At 41.6% G+C, this 24970-nt stretch overlaps 1 protein-coding gene across 3 annotated transcripts in view; it reads right to left on the bottom strand.

Annotated features, from left to right (window-relative positions):
• The window catches only part of INPP4B (inositol polyphosphate-4-phosphatase type II B), a 944562-nt gene extending 923808 nt beyond the window's left edge, over positions 1 to 20754 (bottom strand). For 2 of the 3 annotated variants that reach the window (XM_082244154.1, XM_082244153.1), the window contains exon 1: positions 20426 to 20754. In XM_082244154.1, the coding sequence (XP_082100280.1) occupies positions 20426 to 20507 (82 nt within the window). In that variant the 5' untranslated portion in view covers positions 20508 to 20754. The remainder of the gene's footprint in view (positions 1 to 20425) is intronic. The other variant, XM_082244155.1, reaches the window with a different exon arrangement.
• Positions 20755 to 24970: the final 4216 nt, after the last annotated feature.

Genomic DNA, 24970 nt, shown 5'->3' on the forward strand with positions numbered 1-24970 from the left:
GTGCAGTCACTGTAGATCTGAGGGGGACATGCAAGGAAAAAAAAAAAAAAAGCATTTTGGCTTGCACATGATTGGATGGTAGAAATCAACAGAGCTTCTCCTCATTTCAGAGCTTTCCCTCAGATCTAGAGCAACTGCACTTTCAAGTGCACTTTCAGTGCACAGTGGATTTGCCTTTAGTAAATAACCCCCTTTGTTCCAAACTAGGGACATTCCTTCAAAATCAGGGACAGTTGGGAGCTATTAAATACTGTTTCAAAACTGGTCCTGTTCATTGAAACAAGTAGGATCTTAGACAACCTGTGACCTACACATTTATTTCCTGGGCAAACATCAAGGTTAGATGTAAAGCAGATAATAGTTCAACATAAGTTCAACCACCAGTGACTATTTAACAAAAATAATCTGTCCCTGGAGAATTAATAGCTAAAAGTACAACATAACAGTAATGCATGCAGAAAGAGGATAGCATGGGGCCTCTGGCTGACAGATCTCAACTCTGGATAATTGGAGATAAGACTGTGGTGTGTTTGACAAGATACACTTCAGTCAAACATGAAAAAATTGCAAATAAACTCACTCAGGGGAAACCGCATACCTGCTAAAAGTATTTCCTTTTCATCATGGCATTGATCTTGCATAGTAAGCTTTCCTGTTCGATATATTGCTGGCGGTATTCTCGTCTTCTAAAGGGTCCAGAATCATAGCTTTTGAATATGTAAACCATTCACTTTCATGGTTCAACCTTCTCTCTGAGCCTACTGCAGCATCCAACAAACATGATCATGAATGAGTGGCTGTGCAAGCAGGATCATGTGATAAGAGGCTGCAGCCCACCTATAAGCTCAGCTTAATCTGAAGTTAGCACAGCTGCAACATCTCCTGCAAAGCATTAGCATTTCAGTGATCAACTAAATTCTGTCTTTTTACAAACTATAAATTTTAGTGCTGGGTGGAATGAACCTTTAACCACTTAAGCCCCGGAAGATTTTACCCCCTTCCTGACCAGGGTTTTTTTTGCGATTTTTTACTGCGTGACTTTAACGGACAATTGCGCGGTCGTGCGATGCTGTACCTAAAATAATTTGACGTCCTTTTTTTCCCACAAACAGAGCTATCTTTTGGTGGTATTTGATTACCTGTGCGATTTTTTGATCATGCGCTATAAACAAAAAAAAGAGCGTCTATTATGCAAAAATAACAATATTTTTCAAATTTTTTTATATGAAATTCCCCAAAAAAAAAAATGTAAAAATCAAAATTTAATATTTTTGGCCAATTTGTTTTATGATACATATGGTTGGTAAAAAAAAAAATTGCAAAAGTGTATTTTGATTGGTTTGCGCAAACGTTATCGCGTTTACTAACAAAGGGAAAGATTTTTGTCATTTTTGGTGTTTTTTTATTTTTAACGAGTAATGTCGGCGATCTGTGATTTTTTTTTTTGCGGGACTGCGACATTGCGGCGGACAGATCGGACCCTTGACTGACATTTGACACTTTTGGGGTTACCAGTGACATTACTGCAGTAATCAGTGCTATACATATGCACTGTTACTGTAAAAATGATACTGGCAGGGAAGGGGTTAACTGTATTGGAGAGGGAGGGGTTAAGTGTGTCCTAGGGGTGTTTCTAACTGTGATTGGACATGGCTACTAGTGTAAAAACAGAGATTAACAGTCCTACATAGTAGAACCGTCTGATCTCCATTTTTACACAGGGAAGAATGACAGGCGGCTTGTTTACATCAGCCGCCTGCCTTTCTCCCTTTACGGCGAACGATCGCGAGTGACCGGTGGACATCGGGTCCGCCGGTCACATGCACTGACTTGTTAGGGAACGAGCTGGGGGGCGGGCGCGCGCTCGCCCGCTATTGGCTCACAAGCCAGTGACAGGCTAGTGACGTACCGGTACGTCACTTTGCCTGGCCGGGGCTGACTGCCGCAGTATATGTACTTGCGGCGGTCGGCAAGTGGTTAAAAGAACTATGTACCAAGAGAAACTGTAAGCTGCAATTGCTAACCTCCTTCTAAAGATACTAGTGGTTTGGAGGTCTCTTGCTTCAGTACTTTCTGAGTGACTGACATTTTGTTCCAGCTCAGAGACGTATGGCACTTTTCCACTGCAAGTACCGTTCGGCTCCACTCGGCACTTCTTGGCCCAGCTCGGCTCAGTTTGCTTTTCCACTGCGCGGTAAGAGTCCGCACGTTTCAGCACTGTATAGGCTCTACTCGGCTCGGTTTGCTTTTCCACAAAAGTAGTAAGTGGGGGGGGGGGGGGGGATTACTACGATTCTCTGAACAATCAGTGGCTAGAAGTGACAAACAATCAAGGCTGCATGCAAATGATTGGGGGAAATGGTATAGGTACGGCCCGCTTGGAACCCCAGCCAAGGTGGTACTTTTTAAGCGAGCCGTACCATGTAGTGAAAAAGCGCCGCTGTACCAAACCATACGGAACCATTCTAACATGTACCATGCGGTACCATGCAATGGAAAAGCGCTAAACCTAGCCAAACCGATCCGTACCATGCAGTGGAAAAGCGCCTTTAGAAAAAATGGAACCACTGGCTCAGGAAGACAACCAGGAAGTTAGCCATTCAGAGGAAATTCAGAAATGTTAATGCATGTAATAACTCCACAGTAATTTGAGCCAAAACTGAGGTTTTATTTTGTTCATTCAGCAGGTGACCATAGCTAAAACTCTACTACATTCAACTTCCCACCACAGTGCTCAAGAGATGCAATACTGTTAGATGTTAACCAATAGCAGAAATCACTTTTAGGACTAAAATCAAAGATGTTAAGAGAAGTTCATTTTTATGGTCATGTGCACTAATATTTAGGATCTGCACCCAAAACACTCCTAATCCCCCCCCCCCCCCTCCAACAGAATTGGGGGGTGCTTCCTGCCACCTCCTTTCCATTACTTGAATTTGGTGTTGCTCTGCATGGCTTCACCAACAGAGCTGAGCCGTTTGTTCACAGAGATCTGTGTATCAGAAAACTAAAAAGGTCTGCCAAGCTGGCAGAGGGACTCAAAGTTCTCAGGACAGAGTAGTCCGTGAATTTTTAAACAACCCAGCAGACCTCCTTCTAGTAGTGATTAAGCTTAGAGCAGAACCAAAAGACATAACAGGAGGGTCCCCCACTCCTCCTGGCAGTGCCAGCACCTATCTGAAGTAGCTGGAAAGAACTTATGTATAATTGAAGGGGTTTTATACCATGGTGTCAAAAACTTAAAATTATTCTCCTGAATCTTTGTACAAAGTTTAGATTTTAAGGCATACTAATCCATAATAGTTTTTTGTGACTCTGTAAAAGTCCTCCCCAAATTAGCTTTCCATTTCTCCAAATAGGGCAATGCAAAATCCTCTGGAGGTAGAACCAAGAGCGAAAAAAGCAGTATTCTTATAGTATTCTTATAGTGTGGTCAGTCTAGGCTGGAAACTATTCGAAGGGGAGAAAGAATGAAAAAAAAAAAAAAAAAAAAAAAAAAAGGGATGGATTTTTAGTGCTCTCCAAAAAATCCAATTTGTCTGTAATGAAGGCCAAGAGCCTGTCTCTACGAAGTGGGATGCTTGAAAGGGGCCTGATTGGAGAAGAGCCTGAAAGGGTCCTTCCTCTGAAGCCTAGAGCAAAGATTGGAAATAAAAGGGAACTCCTTGGGGCAATGGATTAAGTCAGGAAAAGCATAGAGCACACAACATTGTGGCAATCAGTGGGTGAGTTTTAATCGCAAAGGTCAAGTCTGCATGGCACTACGAAATTAGTTGAAGTGGTATCTGACTAAAGCCTCGTACACACGTAGCGAATTTCCGCCGACCGGTCGTCCGTCTTTTGTCCAGAGTGGTGTCTGTTGGTTGGAATGTGCTCTAGACTGCACATGAATTTTCCCGTACGACCGGAATCTACTTCAGAAGTGATGTCATGTGTTGGATTGGTTTGTATGTGTTCTTTCATCTCTGAGCATGACTAGTCTTGCTCATAAGATTTTTCCCCATCGAAATCTGTACTAATGAGACGAAAATCGGATGTGTTTTGACGGTCGACAAAAATTATATAGCCTGAACACCAGGATTTTTTCAGCCAAAAAGTCGGAGTCTGTTGTTGGAAGCACCATACTAACAAGCCGAAAATCGGCAGATCGGTCGTCGGACGAAATTTCCCGGCCGAATTTCTACTCGTGTGTACGGGGCTTAAGTCTGCTCAATATGTGTCCACAATTTAATATCCCCATGGTGGCACCAGTCTACCAATCTAACTAGATGAGTTGCTTGGGATTATTTCTGCAGATCTGGGACAGCTAATCTGTCTAGTTGTTTGAGCAAAGACGATGACAGGTCCAAGGCCTCCAATGCACCCAAATAGAATTAGAGAAAAGAGAGTGTGCCTGTTTAAAAAAGTACTGCAGGGATGCGGATAGGCAGAGCTTGGAATAAGTAGATTTAGTCAAGGATATGCACCTTAGAAGAGCCTTTTTTATATTTTTAAAAAATATGCCTTTAGAACCACTTTAAATTCCATTCTCTATGCTTATTATATCACTAGTCAGACTCAAAATTTCAAGTGAATGTGATTGGCAGCTGTGAGAGATTTCTTAGCACTGACACTTCCTTACATGAGGCTTTCTGTCTGAGCGAGATAGCATGGAACCCATACTGAGTGTACCTAGAAAAACCTTTCCTGTACTGCAGACAGGTAGGCGATATCAGTTTTCAAATCCCAAGATTACAGACATATTACAGTTGAGCAGACTTATGCTCTGCAGCAATGAAACAAAAGAAGCCTTGAGCTGGAAGACTGTGAAGCCTGTATGCATCTCATGGCTTAGTTTTCAATTCTGACTGGAGTGTAGCTTTAACAGGGAATGACTGAATTCCTGTAATCAGCTCCCAGAGCTGCTCACTCTGCTCTCTGTATGACTCACTTCTCTCTATAGACTGCAGTGTTTTCTGTAGTCATTCCTTGCTCTTCCCCCTGTATGAGTTAAAAGAATCAGTGCTTGCTGCAAGGCTACCAGGATGCAAGTGAAATGGAAGACCAGTTGAAGGACTATTACACTGTGGAATGAGTACCAAGGGGGCAAAATATATATTTCGCTGTAATGTTAACTGGTTACGGTAGTTTAGTGCTAAAAGCTTTTGTATTAAAAAAATATGTAGAAATCGATCTGCTAAATATAAAACCAGTCTACTAAGCGTGAAGTCCTGTGAATATATGTTTCACTTCTGAAAACTAAAAGCCAAACCTACTAAGGGCTTTTCCTATGAGAATATATCTGTTAAAGCGGTGTTCCACCCAAAAAAGTGGAAGTTCCGCTTTAAGGACTCCTCACCCCCTTACACGCTACATTTGGAATGTAATTTTTTTTTTTTTGGGGGGGAGCAGATACCTAGTTTTGACAGGTACCCAGTTCCCACTTCTGCTCAGAGCGGCACCCTGAGCGGAAGTTCTCATTTCCCCATCCCTCCCTGCAATCTTCTGGAACATTTTACAGGTCCCAGAAGATTGCCCAGCCAATGAGGAGCAGTACGACTCGCACATGCGCAGTATGCACCCGCAAGCTGTCACAGACGGGTGCCCACACTTGTGATGCCAGCGCAAGGAAGATGTGGGGGAGAGAACCGAGGGTTTAAGCGGCTCATTGCTGAATCCTAGGACAGGTAAGTGTGTGTTTATTGAAAGTCAGCAGCTGAACTTTTTGTAGTTGCTGAATTTAATAAACACAAAAACAACTGGAACACCACTTTAAACAATGTTGATCTTAAAACTACTTCTTAGACTGAGTCTAAAATGAAGATTGCTGATCACTAAAAAGGTAGAGATACAAGCAGCTAAGTTAAAAACACAAAATCAGGGAACACAGAACATTTGAGTTTAGTCCCACAGCTCCTCCTGCTTTCCAGGGAAAAAACTATTGGTGAAAACATCTATCCATCATATTAAAATGTAACAATAAAGAGGGTTTACGGTAGGAGCAAGTGGAGCCCAAACTCAACTTTTAAGCCAATATTTGCATTTTTTTTTTTATTTCAACTGCCTATATCTCTGGATCAAATGATCATTTTGTTATGTAGTTTTCACTGAAAGCACCATTTGCTGATCTATTTTTTTTCATTATAGGTCCAGTTTGATTGTTCAAATTTGAAACCGGCTACATTTAAGAACTTAGAAGAAAAATATGCAAAAGCAACTTAGAAGAATTTATTAAAACTTCCCTGCATGGCACTCGGACCCTTTCACATGGATGCACTTTTAACCACTTGCCGACCGCCGCACGACTATCTACGTCGGCGGTCAGCCCCTCACAGGCAAACTAACGTAGGGCTACGTTGCTTGCTTGTGAGGGTCTAGGGAGCGAGCGCGCGCCCCCCGGGGCGCGCTCCCGCTCCCGCGTGGTCACAGACCCCCCCGCGCGTGTGACCAGCGGACCCGATGTCCGCCGGTCACTCGGCGATCGGCGGGGGAGAGGGAGAATGTCAGGCAGCTTGTGTAAACAAACTGCCTGTCATTCTCCTCGCTGCAAAGACACTGATAAAACGGATCTGGTATGTAGATCCGTTGATCAGTGTCCTTACAGCTAGAGCCACAGCCAATCACAGTAGAAACCACGCCCCTAGGGACACACACAGCCCCTCCCTTCCAAATAAAGTTAACCCCTTCACTACCAGTGTATTTTTACAGTAACAGTGCATATGTATAGCACTGATTACTGTAGAAATGTCACTGGTAACCCCAAAAGTGTCAAAAATGTCAGTCAAGGGTCCGATCTGTCCGCCGCAATGTCGCAGTACCGCAAAAAAAAAATCGCAGATCGCCGCCATTACGCGTTAAAAAAAAAAACAACAAAAATGACAAAAATCTTTCCCTTTATTAGTAAACGCGATAACTTTTGCGCAAACCAATCAAAATACGCTTTTTGCGATTTTTTTTACCAAACATAGGTAGCATAAAATAAATTGGCCGAAAATTTTTAAAAATTTTGATTTTTACATTTTTTTTTGGGGGAATTTCATATAAAAAAATGTGAAAAATATTGTTATTTTTGCAAAATTGACGCTCTTTTTTTGTTTATAGCGCGTGATCAAAAAAATCGCACAGGTGATCAAATACCACCAAAAGAAAGCTCTGTTTGTGGGAAAAAAAGGACGTCAAATTCGTTTAGGTACAGCGTCGCACGACCGCGCAATTGTGCGTTAAATTCACGCAGTGCCGAATCGCAAAATACCCCCTGGTCGGAATGGGGGTAAAATCTTCCGGGGCTTAAGTGGTTAAAGTGTTCCCTTTGGCTTACAATGGAAGGTGCCTTTTTGTTACGCTTTTGAAAAAACTGCACCAAAGATTAAGGACTTTTCAAAGCGTAGCACAACTGCAGTATGAACAGTTACATAGGATTTAATAGGGACTAGCTTTCATGCACTTTTGTTGCCCTAGAAAATCATGGCAAAAGCGCGCCAGTATGATTTAAAAAGGAGCCGAAACAACAATGTGATAATAAACGGCTTCATATGATCACGATCTTAAAATAAAATACTTTTTTTGGCATGAAAAGTCATATTTAATATAAATTCTAAGATTTTATGATATCTGCCAGGGAATGTAAACTTTTGAGCACAACTGTATAACACGTTCTAAGTGACTTTAACCTTGTGACTACTTATGTGGTCCAGGACTTGATTGCAACATTTTGGCATACAGGGGAACCCTATATTGGGAATTGTATGTTGTCACTGAGTTGGTGATGTCAAGGGACTATGTGAAGTCTAAGGTGTACCTTCTAGCTGCTCTCCAATACAATAATTGGTACACAATTATACAGACAATTTTGTTGGACCAGAAATTTCAGACATTCTTGGCATGACCTGTGAACTCTCCTTACCAGCTAACATACTGGCAACCTCTCTTCATGCTGGCCTGTTTGAACAGCAGCCTTCATCAGCATTAGAAGAAGTATTTCATTCAAAGGGTAAAAAAAAAAAAAAAAATGACAGAGATCTGCAAAGGTAAAATAAGATAGCAGACTTGTGTATGTATGTGGTATAGTAGAAATCACTTGTTACAATTTATCTCTACAGAAAAAAAAAAAGAACAATCTAGAACCTGCTCAAGCAATCAATTGAATTCAAATTCTCTCAGGTAGACTTACAATACAAAGTTGTTTCTAAATCTTATTTGAGTGAATTCTCAGCAGGAGAAATTACCGATTTAGAATTGTACACATGTCAAAAACAAAGCCTGCAGGCTAAATTTTGCCCACCGGGCCATTTCAGATGGACCTCAGACCCAGGGCTTTTTTTGAGCCGGAAAGTGGTGGAACTCTGTTCCCGTTTCCTCCAGGTCTCAGCCTCTGCTCCCTGCTCATCGTCTTTTGTAAGTACAGAAGCCCTGCCCTACACTCAAGGAGGAGATAGATGCATAGCTCCCAACTATCCTTGATTTTGAAGCACTGTCCCTCATTCGGAACAAAGTTCCTCTGTCCCTCTTTCCTCCTCATTTGTTCCTCATTTTGGTCTGATCTAGATCGTTTTATATAAAATGCACAATTTATCAAATCATACAGTGTTTTACAGTGCTAAACCTTTTATCCAATTTCTAAATTGCTGCATTTATAAATTCCAGAAGCCAGTATAAAGGAATAATAGGGGTAAAAAAAAAAAAAAAACACTTGTGGGCTTAACCAATAGATTTTCAGCACAATTCCCCTTTAAAGTGTGTGCCCTATGCCTAAATACATCTGCTAATCGGTGTCCCTAATTCCCACCGAGGCATGCAGATGCGGTGCAGTGTGGGATGGGGCATCATGTGGTACGCTGCACTGTGATCCCCATCAGATGCTGACCAATGATCTCCCTGCAAGTGAACGAGAGGGGCACAGGGGGCACCTTTGCACAGAAGCATTGTCAGTCTGGGGGAGGGGAGCGCTAGATGTACTAGCAGATTTAGATGCACTAAACAAATTGAAGCTAAACATTACCGAACATGTTTTAAGCAGTTTCAGCAAATTTTTTTTTTTCTTTTGGGATAAAGGTTTTTACATGAAGAAATAAAAGCAAATCATAGTTGGTGGTAAACCTCAACCCTGTTACTGCTACATGTGCAGGACAGGTTGCTCTGTTGAAAAACAGACTTACTCACCAGATCACAAGGTGAAAAAAGGGAAAAAGCGTCAAAAATACAAATGAATGCAGTCACCACTTCTATGAATTTGTAAGCTGCAATACAATAATAATAACAATAATAATATTAATAATAATAATAATAATAATAATAATAATAATAATGTTTGCTTTTGGTTTTATTACTGCTTTCAGTGATGTAGGTAGAGGAGCCAGTTTTTACTGATCTCTCTGCACAACTGGACCAGGTAAATGGTAATATTGCTACACGCTCTCCTTTCTATGAATTCAGAGAGGTTTGTAACCGTAAGTAATCAGACATAGGGACAGGGCTCCACTTAGAAACCACAGGGCCCCATACAGCCAACCGGACAGGGCCCCCACCCCCAAGTAAACACAGTTTACTATGCTTGAGTTATGAATGAACACAGAGAGTGCACATCACCAGTCATTCATTGAGTTCATTCAGGAAAGGAAGGGGCTTTTAAATGTGACATTTACAGGACCATTCCCCCAATCTCTATCCTGAAGGATCCTACTGAGTGCTTGCAGATGCCAGTGGGAAGAAAAGGAAAGAAGCCAGCAGCACTGCAGGGGGGGGGGGGGGGCACACAGGGAAGTCTGGACAACAAGGGGAAACATATGGTGCACAGTGAGGCTGATCAATGTGGTAGGGGGCAATCCCTTGTATGGCTCTCTGCCGTAGCTTAAAGTCGGCAGGAGGGAGAGGAGAAGAGGCCAGCTTTCAGCTGCTGCAGAGAAAGCTATGCAGGGGATCAATTCCAGTAATTCTCGCCACCCCCCCCCCCGGGGCTAATTACCCTCCCTGCCAACATTTAATTTACCCAGCTACCTGGGCCCCTCTGCTGGCCTTGGTCCTGTACAGGAGAATTGGTGGTACCCCCTTATTTATGGCCCTGCATAAGAACCTTCTATTAGTTTGTCCACTATCAGATCAGAAGTTAGATTCAAGAAAATAAAGACTCCGTTCAGGACTTGCATGAACAAAGCCTCCAGAGCCTGTGTTTGCAGGTTCTGTTCTGCCTACACTGTCAATGTTATTCCAAAAGGGAAAATGGGGAAGAAAAGTAGAAGAGTTGAAAAACATATCCAGAATGGATCAGCACTAGGTGATGTGTGACAAGCACAAAAACTGCACTTTACAGGCCAAACTCCCCACTTGTACTCCCATGAGATTTGTGCTTTAGTCATTGCAATTGTGCTTGTAAGGCTATAAAATGAAAGCTAGGACTATTCTATGCAAATGTTTATGTTTTACAATTTCCAGCTACACTGTAAAAAAATAAAATAAAAAAAACAAACACAATGCTTTCTATTACATACACTGAATCTGCTTTCTCTGCAGCCAAAGAAAATGGACAAGTACAAAGTGCTTTGGCACGTATCTATTGCTCAGATAGAGCAGGGATCCAAGAGGAATGAAGTCTGCCTCCGGCTCCAATCTTTTCTCATGAGGCATTTTTCTCTTTATTTCCTGAGATTGTAAAAGCCCAGTTTACTGTTTAACTGTACATTTTCCAAAAAGTTGAGGGACTAGCGCCTTTTACATACTTGTTCCCACCGAATGATTGATGCATCAGAGTTGTTCATTACATACACTACAGAAAATTTCTCATATCTGAATTTACCCCCTATCTACCCTGCATTAAAAAAAAATATTTTAGCCTATGCAATCACTAACCAGTTTAACATTTTCATTGATGTTTTCTATACCACATCATAATGATTTAAAGGGTAACTTTAGTGGGGGGAAGGAAAAAATAGCAAATAATAAAAAAAAAATGATATAGCGTATACAATGGCGACACAAATCATATTGTAATTGAATGTTAATAAAAATGACATTTCCTTTTCAATCTGTAGCCGCTGTAATTTTCTGAAAATACAATTCAATACGGCTACCTGGAGGTGTTCTGTACACAGAATGTGTCCTGACCACACCCCAGAAACATAATTTCCTGCTTGTGTGATTGGCTCATCAATCTTTTTCAGGCATCCCCTGCAACAACAATTTCATTTTTGGTGAGATACGTGCAATAGGAACACATCTAAAAGGGATGCAGGCCCAGCAGATTTCCTCATTAGTGCTTTGCAGCTGCACAGTGAATTGATAATTATGACATTGAGGTACAATACACATTTTCATAAGTGTAAACATAGAACCCATTTGAAGCAACCCAAACCATATTCTCAGTGTCTTTCACTCCCAGTGACGGTGAGTATCGTCACAGGCAGCATTCACAATACGTCTTCGATCTCAATAAATGCAAAGCATTTTCTCATTGGGTAAGGTGTAGATTGTGGCATCACTGCCCCACCTCTCCACCTCATCCAATCAGTGATTTCCTGAACCAATTTAACTATGCAACAAAACACATACCTCTGAATACAGAGTTGGTTTAGTGAACCAGACACCCCTTCCACACTGAATTTCAGTAACCCGATTTGCTTTACTGCAGTTAAACCCCAATTTCAGGTACGTTTATTTTAAACATGTATTGGCTGGCCCTATTATAAATACAAAAAGGCAGCTACAATGTACACACACATCCTCTTTGGTGCAGTCAAATCACATACCTAACACTATGCAATCCATCCCCCTGGACCTTTTTCAGGTTGAATGATGCCCAATGTCATCTGGACACCACTATGGGCATCATCAAGCCCCCCTGGGCTAATTAGAGAATGCTGCAGGGAACAGGGAGCAAATTCTCTGCAGCATTTAGGACAGGCTCCCTGCTGTAGGAAGTAAAGGAGGAAGTGGACCCAAGATGTCACATGAATGGAGTGAAGATTGGAATGGAATAAAAGGTATGTTTTAAGAAAAAAGAAAAGAAGGATGTGGTCTGGGGGGGGGGGGGGGGGTCCTGGGGAGAGCAGCAGCTCAGGTAAACCAGGTTTGGGTTTTAAAAGGAATGCATGGTCTTTTTAATTAAATGTTACATATACATTTGAGAGAAATTACCTTAATGTAAATAGACTATGAATATATGGTCATTTTTTGAAATACGTGTTTTATGTTAGTTAGAATTATTTATGAATATGAGACATATTTGCTCATTATTTATGCAAGGTCTGCTTATTGCTTGGCAACACTGCACTGTAGTTGTGATTTAATGCTCTTCATTACAATGCAAATCTAGGAGTTAGCCAACTTCTAGCCTCAAAGGAGCATTTCAGAAGTTTTACATCATCAGACATTTATCCTACCTATTCCTTCTTCTGATCACCAAATTACACTGACAGCCTCATTTGGAGCCTGCTGCATAGAAACAAGAACAGCTGCTCACTGATAACTTGCACCTCCACAAAAATGATATTCCTCTGCATAGTGCTATGCAGGGCTTTTCTTTCTCTGAGAATAGGTGCAGGTACTCCCCTCTTCTGAGTCACCCCTTGTCTCCACCCCCTACCCACCTCCGAGCACTGTCCGTTGGTTCCACCCCCTACCCACCTTCCAGTACCGCCCCTTTTAGAGAATACAGAAGTATCATGTTGTGGTTCTAATTTGTATAGAATTTGTTAAAGATAGCTAGAAAAACAGTAACATAGATCCCCTTGAATCAGCAGCAATATATCCCCCCCCCCAACAATAGATCCCCCCAGCAACAATAAATATTCCCCTACGACAATAGAAAAAAACAGTAAAATAGATCCCCTGCAATCAGCAACAATAGAACCCCAACAACAAAAGCCCCCCAGCAACAATAAATCTCCCCTGCAACAATCGCCCCCCCCATAAATCCTCTACTGCAACAATAGACCCCCAACAACAATAGCTCCCCCAGGCAACAATAAATCCTCCACTGCAAGTAGCCCCCCCCCCCCCCCACAACAAAATTCTCTCCAGCAACAATAGATCCCCATGCACCCAGCATCAATAGGCCATTCAGCGCACCCCACTGACCCCAGCACCCTTTTGCCATTGCATACATTTAGACTGGAGGTGCCGGAACTGCGTTCCCCCGCATTCCCGCTGAAAAAAAGCCCTGGTACTACGGAATGGAGGACAAAGTTGGCCAAGCACAAGAGCATAATGCCTACTGTAAGAGCTATGCTGACTTGTCCTGCTGAGTGTCAAAAATAGGGTTGTCTGAGTCTAGGCCCAATGTAAGGAGACACTATGAAGTATAAGGTTGCCTGAGTTTAGACCCACTTAAAAGATAACCATTAGGAACAAAGTGGCAGTGCATGCAAATAGTGCTTAACCCCATGCAGTTATAGTTGCCAAGCCAAACTACACTCTTCTCCAGCATAACTGGAGCCCTCACTAACAGAGCAAGGCTTGTAGGTATGGAGTAGCATGTGATTTACCCTATGTGACAGTACTCAAGTGTAGGAAGCCAATAGCCAAGCCAGAATATCACTACATGGAGGGACTGAGAAGTCATCCCCCTATCTAAGCTCCGCTGCTAACCAGCAATGGAGTTTAGACAGACTGGAGTGCTCCACTGGGAAGGTGGTGAGAGATAATAGCTTTGTAAATATAAGTCTTGGTGGGAGAGATCTGGAAACACTAATTAGTCAAGTGGCAGTATCTTTTTAAGCAAGGTAGGGGAATTGAATCGGCGCTAGTTTAAAAAAAAAAATGATAAAAAAGATATATGGAGTTGGGATGGTGGAGTTAACAAAAATTACTAGAGTTGGATAAAACAAACAGACAATCACAAATAGTAGTGTGCAGAATCACAAAAAAAAAAATCACAAATGATGATGTGCAAAAAAAGCATAAAGTGACAAGTGGTAAAGGCTGTGCAATAATGCATCCAAAGCAGAAAAAGCAATATGTGTCTAGATGAGACTAAAAAGAAGTGTTTCAAGTCCCATAAATAGGAAGAACGGTTGTGCAGAATTGTAAAAAACGTGCAACTTGACACAGACTAATAAGTGAAAAATGTGGCAATCGCCACAATAAAATCATAAATAAACAGTGAAACAAAAATTAATGCATCACCTATAATGTGCCCAACATAATAAAATGAAAAACGCACAAATGTTGAGTGCTCAAAGGAACATAAGTGACATGGTATACAAAAATAACCATAAAACCAATATATATATAAAAAAATTATATATATATATATAAAAAAAAAAATATATATATATATATATATATATATATATATATATATATATATATATATATTATATATATAAAATTCTTGTGCAACCAATGCTTCACAGTCTGTGACTAATGGTGAATCTTTTACAACTAAATAATGTCCATGAGCAATAATTGCTTAATAATGATGTGACTAATGGCGATTCTTCACAAGTATTCAAGTGATTTTTGTGAGATTCTAGATCGTGTCGCCAGGAGTGAGCAAGAAATCCTAAAAACAGGTGCAATGGCCGCTCACCTCCGATCACACAAATAAAGGCGTTTTAGTGGTAATAACCACTCAGGCTGGGGGTAGTGTATTCCTCCTTCAAAGATGGGGGCTTCTAATGGGGTCTCCTCTGTATCCACTGCTCATATGCGATATTAGTATATCAATATAATGATACTCCTCCGGATATTCACAGTAATCCTCCAGTGGCTCAGAGAGAAAAATAGGCATTCATAATGAAGTATGTAGGGTACATTTATTGAAAAAAATAAGTAAAAAAAAAAACTCACATTCAAGAAGGTGCAAACAAGCAGCCGCAAATGCGGTATCAATCTAGGGACTTCCGATCTTGGCCGTAGACCGGAAGTGACGTCATCCGGCTCCTCCCGACGCATTGCGTCACTAAACATGTGACTTTATTAAGACACTATGAAGTATAAGGTTGCCCGAGTTTAGACCCACTTAAAAGAGAACCATTAGGAACAAAGTGGCAGTGCATGCAGATAGTGCTTAACCCCATGCAGTTATATTTACCAAGCCAAACTACACTCTTCTCCAGCATAACTGGAGCCCTCACTAACAGAGCAAGGCTTCTAGGTACGGGGTAGCATGTGATTTACCCTATGTAACCGTACTCAAGTGTAGGAAGCCAATAGCCAAGCCAGAATATCATTACATGGAGGGCCTGAGAAGTCATCCCCCCCGATGATCCTAGTGCTGCCAGACAGAACTACTAACCACTGTGCTGCCCATGATATTTTTCAGGACTACATAACGAAATTTAATACTTTTATATCAGCCTTACATGAATGCATAAAAAGTTATAGAGAAAAGTGTTGGCATTGTTCACATAATTTTATTTTACTTCAGTGTGTATTGAAATATATTTCGTTTTTTTTACATAGGGACAACTGCGACTATATAAAATACATGAGAAACAATAAAAAAAATATGAATTTATGAATGTTAAATTTCATGGTTTGGTCAAAACTACCAGGGGTGGTTACATGTTAACGGTTAATGTGATTGTAATGGTAATTTTACGGGCTTTTGTGAGAGGAAGGCTTTGGGATCCAGAGTAGCATGGGGTTTGCTTTATTTTTTTATATTTTATGTGCCCAGGAAGAAGTAATCTATGCCGAAACATGTAGGGGTGTGCTGTTTGCTGACGTCATCGCGTTTGCACTGATCCCGGAAACCCATGTGTATTGTTTTGCTGGCAAGAGAAACTTTACAGTTGGCGTGTATATTTTATATATGTGTGCAAGTGCAACTTTTAAACTGTTTTAATAAAATAGTAAGCAATTTTACACTATTGAAGCATCTCTTTCCCTTTAGTCATCAGTCCATGGAAATTGGTGTGGCTGGTCTGGAGATAAAAGAGAGGCAGTCAAAGTTCCATAGAGGAGTATACAACATCTCACTGATGGTTGTGATCATTGCTCATTTGACCTTTCTAGAGGATAGAAGGTCAATAGGATCTGGTAAGCACCTTTACTATCAGAAGTGGTGGTATTCACAAAAGGAGCTTCTATCACTTGAGATGTTGGAGTTTTAAATGAACTTTTACATTTTTTTCAATATTTTTCACCATTTCACATGGACTTTATTTATTATATTGCATTTTTTTCAATAAAATGTTGTATCTAGCGCAGCTTTGTTGGTTTACATTTGCTTTTTCTGTGCTAATTACACATTGGTAAGTCACTACTTTACTTGTTATTCTTTAGTAACTCTACTGACATTAGCGCGGTTTCCATATTAAGATTTGCTTTTTTTTTTTTTTTTTCTGGGTTCTTGGTGCTGAAACCCAAGATAAACCATATTAATCAAGATATAAGAACACAGGTAGCGGTCACTAAATGCCCCATATACTCCTACAAGACGCCTAGTATTCTGGAATGCCATCCCAAGCATTGGGCTGCTGGTTTTTGCTGCTTACATTGAGAATATATGCCACTTGCGCTACACTTTGGGAAGCACTGCTTAAAGTGATTTAACCCTGCCACTTACCATGACGACTGAAAATAAATTGAGCTACAAACTCCGGATCATTTTTTTTCCCTTCTGAGACAAAAATCACACTGCAGACCTTTTTTTTGTAGAGTTAAAGAGTTTTCATGCTGAACATCATAGGAACAATATTAGGTTTAGATCCAGTGTATTCACCAGCTGACTATACCTGGAGGCGGCAAATTAAATCAGCACCTTGCATACACATTAGGGAGAGGTGACTTACTGAACAGAGCAGAAAATACCCCAAAGCATAAATCTCTCATTCCAGATGGTAATCCCACAAAACCTCCAGACAAGTTGCGTTTGGTATAATAGCGCTGGACCCAGTGCCTGTATCTTGTTGCCAATGCACGTTGCTATGGACACCAGATAAGATAGGATGGAGACCAAATTAAAACAAAAATGTGCAAAGATAAAGTAGATAGAAAAAAAAAATCTTAATTTACTAACACACAGGCTGGTATGAAAACCACAGGTAGCACACATCCACCAAGACTGGTAATTTAAGGACTGCTTATAGGGCTGTTAGCACCAGCTAGGGCAAAAAAAAAGTCATCCTGCAAAGCAGTAATGTCTTCACTTTGAATCCCCGTGTCTGTGTACAGGGTTACATTACTAATCAGGTTAGAAAAGGTCACAGAAATCAACTGTGCTCAGAACTGTGACAAATGAGGTGTTCAGAACATATCCTAAGCTCTACAGCACAGAAGCTGCATTATGCTGAGCATCTGGAATGTGGTAACCTAATGTAAAGGTTTATTGGATTACTTCCTACACTATCCTGCATATTACAAGGCTGTGTCCTGTAAAATCCTACTTGTTAAATAGGTCCCCAGGAATCGCATGATTCTGCTAATTCTATCAACAGCCATGCAAAAAGGCAATACAGAGGAACATACAGACACGTTTTTTAAAGTTTACCATTCTGTGTGTTGATCTAGATAAGGACAGAACAGAATCCTGGTGATGTACAGCCTTAATGGGGTAATCATTGCCACCTACATACAGACATAATTATATATAAAAAAAAAAAACACACACAACACACGCACACATCAGCTGGGAAAAGTTCTTATTCCTGGATGTGTTGCAAGGAAAAAAAAAAAAAAAAAAAACAATTCTAAAAATAGCCATCATAAAGCCACTTACAAAGCATTGGAATTTGTTTTCTAGATCACTATGCTATATAAAATAAATAAATAAAAAACTAACATTATAAAATATACTGTCTGGATGTAGGATCTTCATGTTCTGGCTGTTGCAGTGTTAATGTTCCAGCTCTTGAGGATGTAGAAATCACTGGTGATAGAATAATACTGAAAGTCTGTGTAAGTACAGCAACTTCGTAGCATTAAAATTAGACACAAGGGAGAAAGACTGAACTGTCAACTATGGGGGTAATGGAAATTCTAGGTATGCAGTCATTTTGTCCCAAGTATAAGCTCAATGCCACAAGAGTGATGAATGATTTTTTATTTTCAGCTAAAGGACTGTTGAAATTAAATGCTAATTTTACATTAACCAAAAATTAAAAGAACTGTCACTTTTTTTTTTTTTTTTAAACATGGGTCCTTATCCTTGTGGAAGCTTTTCAATCAGCTCATAGCATAGAAGTCCATGTATACATCTTTTCAGACAGGATTCACACACCTTTCACCTAGGATGCACCTTTTGTTACATATAGGCATAATGACACAAAAATAATTATCTTTATATTCAGTCATATAAGTGTTTTTTTTTTTACTGGAGATAAAAATAACTGCCATTTAAAATAAATTAAATAAAGATCCTTATTCTTGAGATCGCTTCATATGAGCCCATAGCACAGAGGACCATATATACATATTTCCAGTTAAGATTCACACAACTTGCTTAGGAATTATTTTTTCTTCTCTCAGAAGCTCAATGCCACAAAGATAATGATCATTATTGTCAGCCATAGGACTAATGTTTTATGCTTATTGGAGATGAATGTAACTTTTTTTCTTTTTTTAAATAAAGAGCTTTATTCTTGGAACCTTATTCTTGGGACAGCTTTTAAACCAGCCTTTACCATAGGGGACCATTTATACATCTTTTCTGCTAAGATTCACTTTGTAGAAGTTCAATGCCATAAGCATAATCTTTATTTTCAGCTACATGGCAGTTTTACATTTATTGGGGATGCAAATAACACACTTTTTAAAAATAGGGATCCTTATGGTTGGGAAAGCTTTTAAAGGAGCCCATAGCATATGGGTCCATTTAAACATCTTTTCAGTCAAGATTCACAAAACTTTCACCTAGGCTTCACTTCATAGTAGCTCAATGCCACATAGATAAATGATCCATAATTTTCAGCCATAGGACCGTTTTAGAATTATTAGGGCTGACAATAACTCAGTTGTTTAAGAATAATGATCCATATGGTTGGGGAAGCTTTTACATGATCTTTATTTTAAGCCATAGGACTGTTTTACCTTTATTGGGGATGAAAATGACTCACTGGAGGGGTCCATATATACCTCTTTTTTGTCAAGGTTCACCTAACTTTCACCCAAGATTCACTTCATAGTAGTTCAATGCCACATAGATAATGATCTTTATTTTCAGCCATAGGAGGGTTTTACATTTATTAGAGATGAAAATTACTCACATAAAAAAATAAAAAAAGGTTTCTTATCCTTGGGATAGCTTTTAGATTAACCCTTTAGCATGCGGTCCATTTATACCCCTTTTCAGTCAAGGTTCACATAACTTTCACCTAAGATTCTCTTCATAGTAGTTCAATGCCACATCGATAATGATCTTTATTTTCAGCCATAGGACGGTTTTACATGTATTAAGGATGAAAATTACGCACATAAAAAAAAAAATTAAAAAAGGGTTCTTTGGGATAGCTTTTAGATAAATCCTTTAGCATGGGGTCCATTTATACCTCTTTTCAGCCAAGGTTCACATAACTTTCACTTCATAGTAGTTCAATGCCACATAAATAATGATATTTATTTTCAGCCATAGGACTGTTTTACATTTATTAGGGATGAAAATAACTCCCTTAGGAACCTTATGGCTGGGAAAGCTTTTAAAGGAACCCATAGCATAGGGATCCAATGTATTCCTCTTTTCAGTCAAGGTTCACATAACTTTCACTTCATAGTAGTTCAATGCCACATAGATAATGATCTTTATTTTCAGCCATAGGACTGTTTTACATTTATTAGGGATGAAAATAACTCCCTTGGGAACCTTATGGCTGGGAAAGCTTTTAAAGGAACCCATAGCATAGGGATCCAATGTATTCCTCTTTTCAGTCAAGGTTCACATAACTTTCACCTAAGATTCACTTCATTGTAGTTCAATGCCACATAGATAATGATCTTTATTTTCAGCCATAGGACTGTTTTACATTTATTAGGGATGAAAATAACTCCCTTGGGAACCTTATGGCTGGGAACGCTTTTAAAGGAACCCATAGCATAGGGATCCATTTATACCGGTGTTCAGCCAGCTTTTCCCATAGGAAACACTCATTTACCCATTAAACCCCACCTGTGAAAGTTGTGTGAACCTTCCATGAAAACATGTATAAGTGGACCCCTAGGCATGAGCATGACCCTAATGTACTGTCCTAGCCCCATTCTGCCCACCTATACTTTAGTCAGCATAACTGAAGAGATTCATAGAGCTAACACACCAGGATCGTTTGGTTTGTACTATTAACCTTGATGAGAAAGCAGCTGGAAGGGGCATTGGTAGTAGAGTGCAGGTGAAAGAGATGATGGAGAGTGATGAGCAGGGAGAAGCTATTGTCGGGTATATTGCGGTAGACTGCTGTGTGCAGTGCTGGGCTTTCTCCCCCCAGTGCACCTGTCACCGCGATCACTGCAGTGTGGAAGGTGACAGCTCTGCCGGGATGGGGATGGATATAGGGGGGGTAATAGAAAGGCTCACACTTACTTGCACAGGGTGACAGCCCGGCGTTGTCCCTTTCAGCCGGGGAGATGAGGTCCTGTAAAGTCCGATCCTCCGGCCCCTCCATACTGAGTGCTGTCGGCTGTGGCTGTCAGAGATCGGCTGCTGGGTGCAGAAGAGGGGAGCACACACCTATAGAAGGAAGGGGCAGGTAGCAGAGAGGAGCAGCAGCAGCAGTGACGCCGCCGTGCCTAATGCACACCATTCTCCATGGATCGCCCCTGTGTCAGCGCACACCGCGCACACCTCTCCGACATCGATCCCCCCCTGTTGCTTCTCGATCAGCCTGCTGCAAGCCTCCCCCCTCTCCTCCACACCCAGCAATGAATGCCTGGGAAAACTAGGTGGCGGAATGATCAAACCGATCCGACAAATGCCAAACTTTAGCTGCGGCAGCAGTGAGGGATGTGATCGTCAGATGGTGTACAGGAGCTGTCCTCTGTGCTGAGCTCCCCATCGATCCACATCACAATGACACGGCTCCTTCAGCAGCAGCAGCATGCAACAGGTTGGATGTGGGAGCTGCTGACCTCATTACTACCCGAGCTGTCTGCTTCTGATACGCCTAATAAAAATCCTAATTGTTTCATGATTGACCTTCTGGGAAGACTGTGCCAAGCCTGAGCTGCAAAACTTCAACTGATCAACCAGATGACTTGCAAGGACGTGTCATAAAGACATTTTTTGGAACCAGCTCAGGTTCTCTAGATCTGCGTTTCTTGACCATTGATTTTATTTGCGGCACTTTGTAACCACTTCAGCTCTGGAGGGTTTTACCCCCCTTCATGTGCAGGCCATTTGTTTTTTTGCGATATGGCGCTGCGTTACCTTCAGGCTCCATGTACACGGGACGTTGTAAATGGCCGTTTAGGAGCAGTTGGGCGTTTTTTTTTCAGAAGCCCCTGAACCCATCTACATGTTATCTTATCTGTCCATGTACATTGGGTCGTTTACTGTCATTTGCAGGCAGTTGAGTTCAGGGACGTTTTTTGGAAAGCAATTATTTGCGTTCGAACGTGTGTTTCCCGGCGTTTCAAACGCAAAAACGCGGCCGAACTCGATGACCCGCATTTAGCGTTCGCGTTTTTCCATTTTAAGGCTCCATGTACACGGGATGCTGGAAATGGCCGTTTAGGAGCAGTTGGGCGTTTTTTTCAGAAGCCCCTGAACCCATCTACATGTTATCTTATTTGTCCATGTACACCAGGTCGTTTACAGTCATTTGCAGGCAGTTGCGTTCAGGGACTTTTTTTAGAACGCAATTATTTGCGTTCGAACGTGTGTTTCCCGGCGTTTCAAACGCACAAACGCGTCCGAACGCGTCTGAACGCGATGACCCGCGTTTAGCGTTCGCGTTTTTCCATTTTAAAGGGGAATAATTTTTTTGACCTCTAGGAACGCTTCTAAACGCAAACGCCGCTAAACACCCGCTAAACGCGGGTACAAACGCGACCGAACGGACGTTTCAAACGTCCTAAAAATTCCAGCATTCAAAGGGACTTTTAACAACGTCCCGTGTACATGGAGCCTAAAGGGGAATAATTTTTTTGACCTCTAGGAACGGTTCTAAATGCAAATGCCCGCTAAACGCGGGTGCAAACGCGACCTATTGGACATTTCAAACGTCCTAAAAATTCCAGCATTCAAAGGGAATTTTAACAACGTCCTGTGTACATGGAGCCTAAAGCCCCGTACACACGTACCGATCGTCGGCCGAACGATCGGCCGTCTTTTGTCCAGGGCTGTCGTGTCTGTTGAAAACTGCAAAAGACTGCACACGAATTTTGTCGGCCAACAACAGCCGACTGCAGAAGTGATGTCATGTGATGGTTAACTTTCCTGGTCTTTTTTCTTTTCTGAGCATGCCCAGTCTTGCAAATCTGCTGTCTGTCGGCCGAATTCTGTACTGACTGGCGAACAATTGGCCGTTCTGGTGTTGGCCAACAAAAATTTTAATGCTTGCACGACAGATTCTTTTCGGCCGAAAGTGCGCTGTCGGCTGTCGGAAGCATCATACTAACAAGCCTACAATCGGCCGATCGGTCGTCGGCCGAATCTTTACTGACAATTGTGCGGTTGCGCAACGCTGTACCCAAATAAAATGCATGTCCTTTTTCCCCCCCACAAATAGAGCTTTCTTTTGGTGGTATTTGTTTACCTAATTTTTTTTTTGTGTTATAAGCAAAAAAAGACCAACCATTTTGAAAAAAAAAAAAACAAAAAAAAAAATATATTTTTTACTTTCTGCTATAAAACATATTCAATAAAAAAATAAAAAATGTAAAAAATCGAATTTCTTCATCAATTAGGCCAATGTGTATTCTGGTACATATGTTTTGTAAAAAAAAAAAAAAAAAAAATCCCAATAAGCATATATTGATTGGTTTGCCCAAAATAGCATCTACAAACTATGGGATTATGGACATTTTAAGTTTTTTTATTTTTACTAGAAATGGCAGCGATCAGCTGCTTATAGCAGGGTTGCATGTTGTGGCAGACAAATCGGACATCTAACTTGACACCTTTTGGGGACCATTGACACTAAGGCTACTTTCACACTTGCGTGACTTGTCCTGCGACTTAGACTGCAAAGTCGCATGACAAGTCTAACCCCCTGATTTCCAATGAGTACCATTCTGTGCAACTTCGAGTCGCAGCGACTTCAAAGTAGTCCCTGCACTACTTTGTTCCAACTTTGATATGACTTGAGGTACATAGACCAGTGTGAAAGGGGCCTAATACAGTGATCAGTGCAAAAAAATATGCACTGTTACTGTACTAATGACACTGGCTGGGACGGGATTAATATTGGGAAATCAAAGGGTTAAATGTATTCTTCTTAGGGAGTGCTTGCTAGCTGTGTGTAGGGTGCTTGTACTGTGAAAACAGAGATACATGTTCCTGCTTAGCAGAAAAACAGGATCACAGCCTTCCCTTATCACAGAGCGACAATCTGCCTTGTTAACATAGGCACAGGGTCGCTGGTAGGGGGGACCACCAGTGATCTTGTAGGGGGCCCGAGCACACAGGGGGGCCCACACAGGGAAGGTGATTAGTGATGAACGCCATTGAAATCTTCCTCCAGCAGCTGAAAGCTGCTCTCTTCCCCTCTCCCTGCTGCCAGCTTTCATCTGCTGAGAAAGAGACAGTTGTCCCTCACTAATCCCCCTCCCTGTGTGGCCCCCCTCCCAGCACTGGCTCTAATTTTAGCTCTGCTCCTAAATTTGTTATCTCTGTAACTTTGTTTCTCTCTCTGCAGTTCTTCCTATACTCCTTGTCCCAGCCTGTATATTTTTTTCATCTCTCTCCCCCATTGCTCTGTCTTCCTAACACAGTCACAGCTGATCAGCTGCATTCCCATGGGATGAAGAATTTACTGTTACACCCTTCCATAGCGGTCTGTTATTTTGTCCCAATGCAGTTTAGTGTGCTTCGTGTAGCTGGGCTTCCCACTCCTCTCCCCCAGACTGGTTCCTGACCTATTCTTCTCACCTAAACTGTCAGTTCCCTATGCATCTATGTATCAACTCCTTCTATTTAACTATTTACTAACTGATCTGGCAGTAGTAAACTCCATCTTAGACATTTATATTGTATCTACAGGTAAATATCTCCTAAGCAAAACAGCCGGTGATAGCACCAGCGCATTTGCACTGCGCTCTCAATGGACGGCATACCATCCATTGAGAGAGCTGTGCTTTGACCATGACACTCGCGCGCATGCGTTTGAGCTGCATCATCGCAGTTTGGCCACGTGACTGGAGCCCAAGAAACCAGAGAGAAGACCAGATGAAGACGGAATCCTATAGTAGTGATAGCACACCACTGGAGAGATCTGTTTTTTAGGTTAGAAAAATATAATTAAGGGCTCATTCCCACGGGTACTCTGGCTGTTTGAAGGAGGGGTTTGGGCTCGAGCCGCCTGTCATTCTATAGGGATGCAGCACCTGTACGAACACAGCCGCGGGCCCTACTTGGACAGGTGTACACCTGCACCCCCACGTCTGTCAGATTAGGACCTGCAGCTGTGTTTGCACAGCGCCACGTGGCTCAAGTCACATAAATGAACCACTGATTCACACTGTACAGACCACAGCACCCATGTGCATGAGCAGAGGTGTAACTAGAACCTTCAGGGCCCAGTACAAGAAACCATGAAGGGCCCCCTTGACCCCTGGGGCGACCCAGCCCCATCTGTCACCTCCATACACCTGGATAGAAGAGGCAGCGGGGGCAGCATATAGAGGAACTGGTCCCCTACATTTTCTTCCTGCAGGGGGGATTGGTACCTCTATTTACTGCCCGTTGCCCCTCCTATCTAGGTGTACAGGGGTGAGGCATGGGCCCCCTAGAGCATGGGGTTGAAATGAAACGTAGCGGTGGTGGTAGTAATGGGGGGATGGAATGGGATGAGTGGCAGCAGTGATGGGGGGGATGGAATAAGTGGCAGTAGTAAAGGGATGGCTCGAGTGGCAGCTGTGGGGGTAATGGGATTAGTGGCAGCAGTAGTGGTGGGGTAGATGGAATGGG

Source organism: Pelophylax lessonae (genome assembly GCF_965119305.1).
Source record: "Pelophylax lessonae genome assembly, chromosome: 1".
In the NCBI taxonomy this organism is placed as follows: Eukaryota; Metazoa; Chordata; class Amphibia; order Anura; family Ranidae; genus Pelophylax; species Pelophylax lessonae.